The sequence below is a fragment of the Centropristis striata genome, chromosome 4 (assembly GCF_030273125.1).
Source record: "Centropristis striata isolate RG_2023a ecotype Rhode Island chromosome 4, C.striata_1.0, whole genome shotgun sequence".
Classification (NCBI taxonomy): Eukaryota; Metazoa; Chordata; class Actinopteri; order Perciformes; family Serranidae; genus Centropristis; species Centropristis striata.
In genome coordinates this window covers 42,091,456-42,100,544 of record NC_081520.1, presented here as the reverse complement: position 1 = coordinate 42,100,544, position 9,089 = coordinate 42,091,456, and the positions used below count along the sequence as shown (strand labels likewise).

The 9,089-nt window shown below is 35.1% G+C and overlaps 1 protein-coding gene across 1 annotated transcript; it reads left to right on the top strand.

Annotated features, from left to right (window-relative positions):
• Positions 1-4,567: 4,567 nt before the first annotated feature.
• sptssb (serine palmitoyltransferase, small subunit B) lies at positions 4,568-8,385 on the top strand. The gene is made up of 2 exons (XM_059331886.1): positions 4,568-4,836; positions 7,660-8,385. The coding sequence occupies exon 2, from the start codon at positions 7,665-7,667 to the stop codon at positions 7,908-7,910; it is 246 nt and encodes an 81-aa protein (XP_059187869.1). The 5' UTR covers positions 4,568-4,836; positions 7,660-7,664; the 3' UTR covers positions 7,911-8,385.
• Positions 8,386-9,089: the final 704 nt, after the last annotated feature.

Sequence of the window (9,089 nt, the reverse complement as noted above, 5' to 3'; positions counted from 1 at the left end):
TTGCCTGTTTGGAATTTGTTATAAGCACATCTCAGCAGTGTTTGTGTAATTACTCTCATTTCAAGAAGTGGGAGACTAAAGTTCCACACTGCAGGTTTAAAACAGGTTTCAGGAGTATCAGAAGCACACAATCAATACTGATGCTTTGAGAATACTTTCATTTCATTTGTTTTCATTTTATTAATTCTTCTTTTCGAACCAAAAAAATAAACAGCATAAACTACAACAGCGTAGGCTAGATGCATATACATATTCATACACATACTCACATAGACACCATTAAACAGATGTACATAAACATATAAACATTTACACACATACAGTATATAAAGCCCTATACATATACATGCATCTGCCCCGTCTAATAAGATAGAAATAAGAACCAGTTAACTTAATATTCAATATGCATTTCCTGATATCATTTTGTTTTGGAAAAAAAGGGAGTAGGCTGAAGTATAAAAATACTTATCTAGGCCTAAACCCTGATACTTCAAAATAAGAAATTGTATCTCTATATATAGATAGATAGATAGATAGATAGATAGATAGATTACTTTATTCATCCCCGAAGGGAAATTCGGTTGTCACAGCAGTCCGGTATTCAAGTACAATAAAATACAATAGAATAAAATACTGAGGCAGCATGAATAAAAACAACAATAGAAAAAAAACACAGAATAGAAGAAGAACACTTAAGAAGTTAAAAAAAGAACATCAGTTGGTAGGATGGTTGACAAGATGAAGGTAATTAAACTGGTGATATGATGCAACAATGCTATAGTGACTAGACGGTATATAATAATAATAATAATAATAATAATAGTACAGTATATATTATATATAATATAATATGTAATAATAGATAATAAACAATATAGAAATAAAATGAAAAATATAAATAAAGTAATTATAAGTAAAATAATATGATATATAATATATAATAATAATAGTAATAATAATAATAATAAATAAGGCTGGTAAGGCCGGTATAATAATAATAATAGTAGAATATTACAGTATATAGTAATAATAGTAATAATGGCAGCAACAGTATATATTATAATAATAATAGTAATAATATTAATAACTATTATTATAGCCACTTAATGTCAAATAAATATGTATTATTATTATTTATTTACTTATTTTCTTATTAGTCAGTGTTCTTTTGTCACTTGAACATACTGCACACTCGAAACCAAATATAGAAATAGAAATATATAATTTGGACATGGTGGTTTCATTAACTGCTTCACTGTACATCTCCAGCAGAGGGCGCTCTGGGCCTCTAACTAAATATAAATAATGCATTCAAATAGTCACACTGAGGCTTCGTCTGTTAAGATATCATTTGACTGCCACTGGCTTTATTCAAATCCTCCCACAGCTGCAACACCTTCCAGCCAGAGACAGAGCTGTTTCTGCTCTGATATGTCTTCAAGCTTGATCTGAATAACAGAGATGATCTCGTATGATCTTTAGAGAGAGACACTTCCATCTCAATCTGTCACCGTTTAAACACCAAAGGTACACAGACACAGATTTAAACTTCTGCTGTACTAGAGTCCTTTATATATTTGCATAATGACACAATTACATTAAAGACAATTGAAGCTATCAAATGAGGAGCTTATTAAGTTATTTTTTTATGATAAAAGTATTAATTGTTAAAAAAAATTGGGGGGCAGATTTTATTAAATTTAATAAATATAATAATATATATATATAAATAATTAAAATTAACCCTTTATCAGGCAAAGAACTATATTTGGTAACTTCAGGTAATATTTAGAGAAAAAAGTTGCATATTTACTAGATTAAAGTGGCAAATCTACAAGAAAAAAAGTCGCAAATCTACGAGAAAAAAAATGCATAGATTTATGATATTTAAATATTTTTTTCTTGTAAATCTGCGACTTTTTTCGCACAAAATCCATACATTTGACAGGAATAAAATAAGAGCTATTAAATGAATAGGCTCTACATATTATAGCGATATAAAAATAATAAAATTGCAAAAATAATTGGAAATGAACATGTTCTATACAATACTCTACAACATTTTATAGAAACAAAGGTATCAAGGTATTGCTGCTTTTAATGGAACAAAATCTGAAGGATACCTTGTTGTATATTTACATTTAAATAGAAAACATTATTCGTGATCCCTGATGATTTAGTGACTAAAATCATGAAAGCTACACACACACACACACACACACACACGGCATTACAGCAAAACAGAATCTGCTATTATGTAATTTTCTTGAGCTGGAGTGCAGTTTTTATTTGTCTTTGGTTTGTTTCCTGTACATACGAGCTCAGGTACTTCTATTGTTGCTTAAAGTAATATGTTTTAACCCTTTATCAGGCAAAGAACTATATTTGGTAACTTCAGGTAATATTTTGAGAAAAAAGTTGCAAATTTATTAGATTAAAGTGGCAAATCTATAAGAAAAAAGTTGCAGATTTAAGAGATTTAAAGTGGCAAATCTGTGGGGAAAAAGTCGCAGATTTATGAGAAAAAAGTGGGAAAAAGCAACTTTTTTCTCCCAGATTCATCACTTTAAATCACACACACACACACACACACACACACACACACACAGAGCCTTCTCTACAGCATTGAAGCCAAACATAAGAGTTAAAGTGAGTTTTAGAGGCTTTTTGTCACCAGATTTGTAGTTCGACTGGGCAGACGCTCTGATATGAAGCTTTATGTAATCTAAGCCAGCAGAAGAATGTGTTTCAGGGTTTATTGGACCGGGGGGGAGGCAGCTGCTCTTGTTTTCCACCAACCTGAGCTAGTTGTTAATGGTAATCTGATCTACTTGGGAAAGTGAATGAGGTGAATCCTCTCTGGGTGTGTGTTGGTTTGGGCAGCAACATGTAGAGTAGGGGCTTCCTTTTCTCTGATCACCTCCCGTTGACCTGATTCTCTCAACACCTTTTGCATGAGCACAAACTGACCCAAATGTTTTGTCCTTTACCTCATTTCTACTGTTACAGACCCACTTCCTCTCAGAATACCAAAGATGCTGAGCTATGAAGATGGCTGATGTCCTGATTTGAATACTGATATCCAAATGAGCATGTCAGGACAGTTTACAACTGGTAAAGCTCTGCAAGAGGAAGTTTTTATTCATGCAATGTGTCCTCATTGTTGTGACGCCGACAAAATTACAGTGTATCCAACGGAGCGCCACGGCGGCACTGCCCGTGTTTACACATCAATAATGCATATCCAGGCAAGTCAGCAAACCCTGAGCAGATAACAGATAAGATTTCATAACTGTTTGTCTGATTGCCCCAAAACAAAAGGGGGCAACGTCTCAGCTTATACTCAGATTTCTTTTCAGGGGTGTTTTGCTTGTTGGTCCTCCTTTAATTGAAGGTTCAGGTTTGTCCCATTATATCTGCAAACGTTTGTTCTCAACTCTAATTTACAACGACTGAGTTTATACTTTCCTGAATGTATTTTTTGTGTGTGTAAACAGGCTTTTAGTGTTTTTGCAAGACCAACGTTGGTTGGTAAACCAGTCACACACCTCAGTAACTCTCCCTGTATGTAGAAACACACAGACTAAATATGAGGACAGAGAGTAAACCCGGATGACTGATTTGATTGACCTTTTACCCCAATTTGCTAATTATAGTATCTAGGAAAACACTGGTCATATAAATGTTGCATGCAGTGATGTTATATTATAGAAAACATGCAAAACATTCCTATGAAAGGGGTTAGATTAGATTAGATTAGATTAGATTAGATTAGATTTTTATTTGTCATTGCACAGAAATTCAACGAAATTCAATGCACTCAGGTACTGGACTCATAAAAAAGCATAATAAATAGTAAATAACAAGATACATTCTTATCTCATCTCAATAAATAGTAAATAGAAAAGATAGATTCTCATTCTCTCAGCACTTAGTTTATTCATGTCATTCATTCACTGTACCATCAACTTAGTGCCATTGTATGCATTAAAACAATAGTGTTATTATATAATATAATTAGTGCAGAGCATTGTGTTAGGTGTGGATGTCGGACCAGTGAGTCTGTTTTCAGCTCTGAGTTGAGTCTGGTGATAGCTGCAGGATAGAAACTGTTCATGAATCTTGTGGTGCGTGTTCTGATGGACCTGTTATACCTTGATTATTATTTAGTCTAAACATAAATAATAAAAGAAGCAGGACTGTTGGTGCATGGTTTAGCGTTTTGTTTTGTTTTTTTGTGCGCAAAACTGTATCATAATATATAAATCATTTCAGATTTCACGTTTGTTCAGTATTTAGTTTGTATAATATCTATAATGAACTGCAGCATCCCTCCGCTGCACCACTGCTGCTGCTGCTGTCGGCTTGTTTCTCCATCCTGCTGCTGCTGCTGCTGCTACGTCAGAGGTGGAGCTGCGGCGCAGTGTCTGGCTGCAGCATGGTGGATGGATGCGACACGGACTGGACAAAGTTTAAAGATGCTGCACAAGAAGCAGCGGACTTACAGAGCTGCAACCAAAGACACCGACTCATCCTTTTTCTTTTCTCTGCACACACATGCGCACACACACAAACACACATACCAGCCTATGCGTTATTGTAGTCCTCGGTCACTCCACCTGCATGCTACGTGAGCCAGGTGAGTGTAAGCACTAGGAGTGGGTGTGGTGTGGTTCTCACAGTGTGTATGGCCTCCTACATATAGGCCAGAGAGAACTGGTGCGGCAGCTTTTGGTTTACACAAAGCAGCAGCAGCAGCGGGACGGCTGGAGTCTGTCTGGTCCTGGATTTATCTCTCAGCAGGAGATTTCAGGGGATCTCACGTCGGCTGCTAAGGTGAGTCCCAATATATGGATTCAGTTACACACAATACATCAAGAGCTGATATATCCCCTCTTATATTCTGTCTATTAAAAGAATCTCAATTAACTAAGGCATATAGGGAGGAAATGTGTCTTTGCTTTGTGCGGATCATTATTTATTCAACATGATGACAGGGAGTTTAATATTTGCAGAAGTTAGTTTTGCAGGCCAAACTTTATATTTTTTATTATTTCTAATTCAGATTCAATGATGCTGATCGCCTGAACGCTTTGCTTGTACCTTCAGTACTACTGTACTTTTTTTTCTAAATTAAGTGAACTTGGTTGTATAGTAAACTCTAGCTCTGCCGTATTATTTTAATAATAAAAAAAGACGCACTGTGTTTTCCAGGTACGTGCACCTGCACTTGTAGCGCACCTGTTGGCCCCGCCCACACCTGTGTGGCTGGATCTAATAGTGCCTGCGGTTATGCAAAGCTTCAAATACACACATTTTTCTTTAATCACATATTTAGACAAACGTTTAACTGCTAAAGTGTGTGTTACCCGTTCCTCTGCTCACATAACATAAACTTATTAGTAAGTGTCCCATGTGAGTGGGAACACGTGGGTGGAGTGTGCCAAGAGAAATAATAATAATAATGTGTGACTCCAGGGTTTAATTTCATTGGTGCTACTCTCCAAACACACCTGTAATCCTGTAGGACCCTGAGCTCCTGTTATTGGCCCCTGGGGGCTAATCATGTGCTCTTAATTCACTTTCACACCTCCACATTAATAAACAAACAGCCACAAGGACTGTTTATTCACTCAAGCATTGTTTTTCACTGAAGCAGAACATATCTTAATCTGTAGTGTTTATTTTTTACTTTATATATTTTTTATTGGAAATTAGCATTCATAAGCATCAGTACAAGACATAACTTATTCCACAGCTGTTTTCCACATGTTTGTTTTTTAAAGGGTACATTAGAACAAAGAACCACAAAAGAAAAATAAATACAAAACAAAACAAAATACATAGTATTATAATAATATATAATAATATATAGGGAGGCAAAAAAGCAGAGAAACAGAAACATTAACAAGTATGCTAATAATACCAATACATAAATAAACACAGGATGCCAAGTATGCTCATTTAAAAAATAAAAAAAATATTTAAAAAATACCTTAATAAAATAAAATCTGTAGTATTTATGACTGAATATTTAAAGCCCAATCTTGTAATTATGACAGTAATCTTTGTACACAGTACATTCTGTATTTTTTTTCCAGAGTCAATCAGTGTCAATTCCAGTGTTTCCTTGTTAATTTACCAAATTAAACACAAGTTGTGTTTAATGCATTAATCCTGATGCAAAGTAACTAAGTAAATTTACTCAAGTATACTCCTTGTAACTTGAGTATGCTGTTTATATGTTACATGCACAATATTTCAGAGGAAAATACTGTACTTTTTTCTTCTCCACACTTGTTTGACAAGTTTAGTTACTTTTTGAATCAAGGAGTTACGTCTTAAATACATAACTGGCTCATAAAATATGATGCATTGTTGTAGATTAAGCTACCCAACAGTGTATGAAGCAGCTTTACTTGGATAAAGTTACAATGCTGCTTAAACAGTAATGTAAAATACTGACACAGGCTCTTTTCCTAAGTTTAGATTAGAGATACATTTAAGGTATTCATCTTTCCTAATTTCACATAACATATTTTTTCTGACAGGCACCTGGTAGATAGGCATTGTTTTTGTAGCATATGAGGCATTTTTTAGTTTTCTTTGTTGCAATTGTGGATTTTTTATTCTTCATTCTTATTGTGAAAATATCCCCCAGGTTGCAAGTAACAACTTATCTGATACACTGAAAAAAATAATAATTGTAAAACACTTACATTCAAATAACAGTAAACAACCATAAGTTATTTTACAGATAATGTCTCTAAAAATAGGTATACACACATTTAATATCTGTTTTTAAAAATATCTATCTGTACAATAAAGTTTTTTTTTGTTAACTCTAATGATGGTGTTCGGCACATTTTGCTGCTAGACTTTTTCAGATTTTTTTTACAATTTCTTTTTAACATTTTTTTTTCTTTAACCCTTTATCAGGCAAAGAACTATATTTGGTAACTTCAGGTAATATTTCCAGAAAAAAGTTGCAAATTTACTAGATTAAAGTGGCAAATCTACAAGAAAAAAAGTTGCAGATTTACGAGAAAAAAGTGGGGAAAAAGCAACTTTTTTCTCCCAGATTCACCACTTTAACCCTTAATAGGACACTCATTGAAATACTTGCAAGTTCCAAATTTCAACCCTAGAGAATATTGGAGGATATTACATACTGCCAGAATGTGTTAAAAAAAAAATACGAAAATAATATTTTGAGAAAAAAGTTTATGAGATTAAAGTGGCAAATCTACGAGAAAAAAATGTGCAGATTTATGAGATTCAAAGTGGCGAATCTGGGAGAAAAAAATTGCTTTTTCCCACTTTTTTCCTCTTAAATCTGCAAATTTTTTCTTGTAGGTTTGCCATTTTAATCTAGTAAATTTGCAACTTTTTTCTCGAAATATGACCTGAAGTTACCAAATATAGTTCTTTGCCTGATAAAGGGTTAAATAAAAGGTTTTACTGTACGTTTTTTTAATTTTTTTTTTACATAGAATTCACTGTATTTGCCATTCAAGACCACTGAGCAATTGAAATATACAATTTCAACTTCCATTTTATGGTTAATATTTGAAATAAAAATAATGTACCTTATTTCATGGCATTTGCATTTAATGTAGAAAAAAACAAACCCTCTCTTCCTGTTTCCCTTCTGTGCAGCTTGCATGATGAGCTTTAAGAACCTCCGGGAGTACCTGGCCTGGCTCTACTACCAGTACCTGCTCATCACCGGCATCTACGTGCTGGAGCCCTGGGAAAAGTCCATCTTCAACTCCATCCTCTTCTCCGCCATCGCCATGGTGATCTACACCTCTTATGTCTTTGTGCCCATCCACGTGCGCCTCGCACTTGAGTTTTTCTCTGGGATCTTTGGAGGCCAGCCTGAGAGCACCATGGCGCTCATGAACTAAAACATGGAGGAAATATGGAGGAAAGAGAGGCAGCGACCGGGTGGATCGTCAGGAAATCAGAGCCTTACTATCTTCTTTACATCCCAAACCCTCTGGCCTTACCGCACGGTATTAGACACACGACTGTGCATCACTTTCACGTCCTCGCTGTGAAACGTCTTGTAAAACGTTGTTTGTCCTGATTGTTTTTGTCTTCCTCACCATGTGACCTGTGTGAGTGCAGACCTGCTCTGGGTCTTGCATGATGGGTCGTTCATGGGTAGAACATTTGCATGCTCGTCTCACTACAAAAATACTGCTAGAGTCTCAGTTTTAAAGGGGCAGTCCGGCGAAGTAGTTTGTAAAAAGAGAGTGATCGTAATCAAAGCAGCTTTTTAAAACCCTAAAACAATTCATCCTACATTTCCCACAATACAACTTGATATTTTGTGTATTTTGGCACCTTTAAACACCCCAAATTTGGGCTATTATCCGAAAATCACAATACTATATAGCACACCACATTTGCTGAGATGTAGGCACTATTTATTGTCTTCAAATGTTGCAACAATAGACACTTTTCACAGCAGAAAGTTTGGTTTGTCACAGTATGAAAAACTAATATAATGGATGACTTTGAGCGGTCCTGGTACGGTGCATGCTGGCTCACTGGCTTACTGGGACACTAAATGGAATTGAACCATCTATGAACATATAATGACAAGTCAACATTTCTGCGGTGAAAGGGAAAGGGCTGCAGAAGCAGGAGTGTAACTCCCCAGCTGTCAGTGAGGACGCAAAATGATTCTGAATTCCAAAATGTCCTTCTCACTCAGCCAAGTCTCCTAAAATCTGACATTCCCTTGCAACTCAACCTCAATTATGTTTCTAGAGAAACATATTTTCTTCTGGTTCGTGATGGAAATGTTTACAATCAGAGTCCATTGATAATCATGTGTGAATGAATGAGTCAAACAAATATGGAACTAAAGTCAATCACGAGTTATTTATCTTTTACTACACCTAACCTTGTGTAGTTTTGTTGCTTCTAATTGTTACAAGTTATATTGCAAACACATTTATTTTAACCTGAAGCATTTACTAACCTAAGTAGTTTTGGTACCTACACCTAACCAAACTGTGACCCTTTCACAACTTTACCCATAAGTTTTTTAATCTGTGACTGCAATCCAGGAGAAA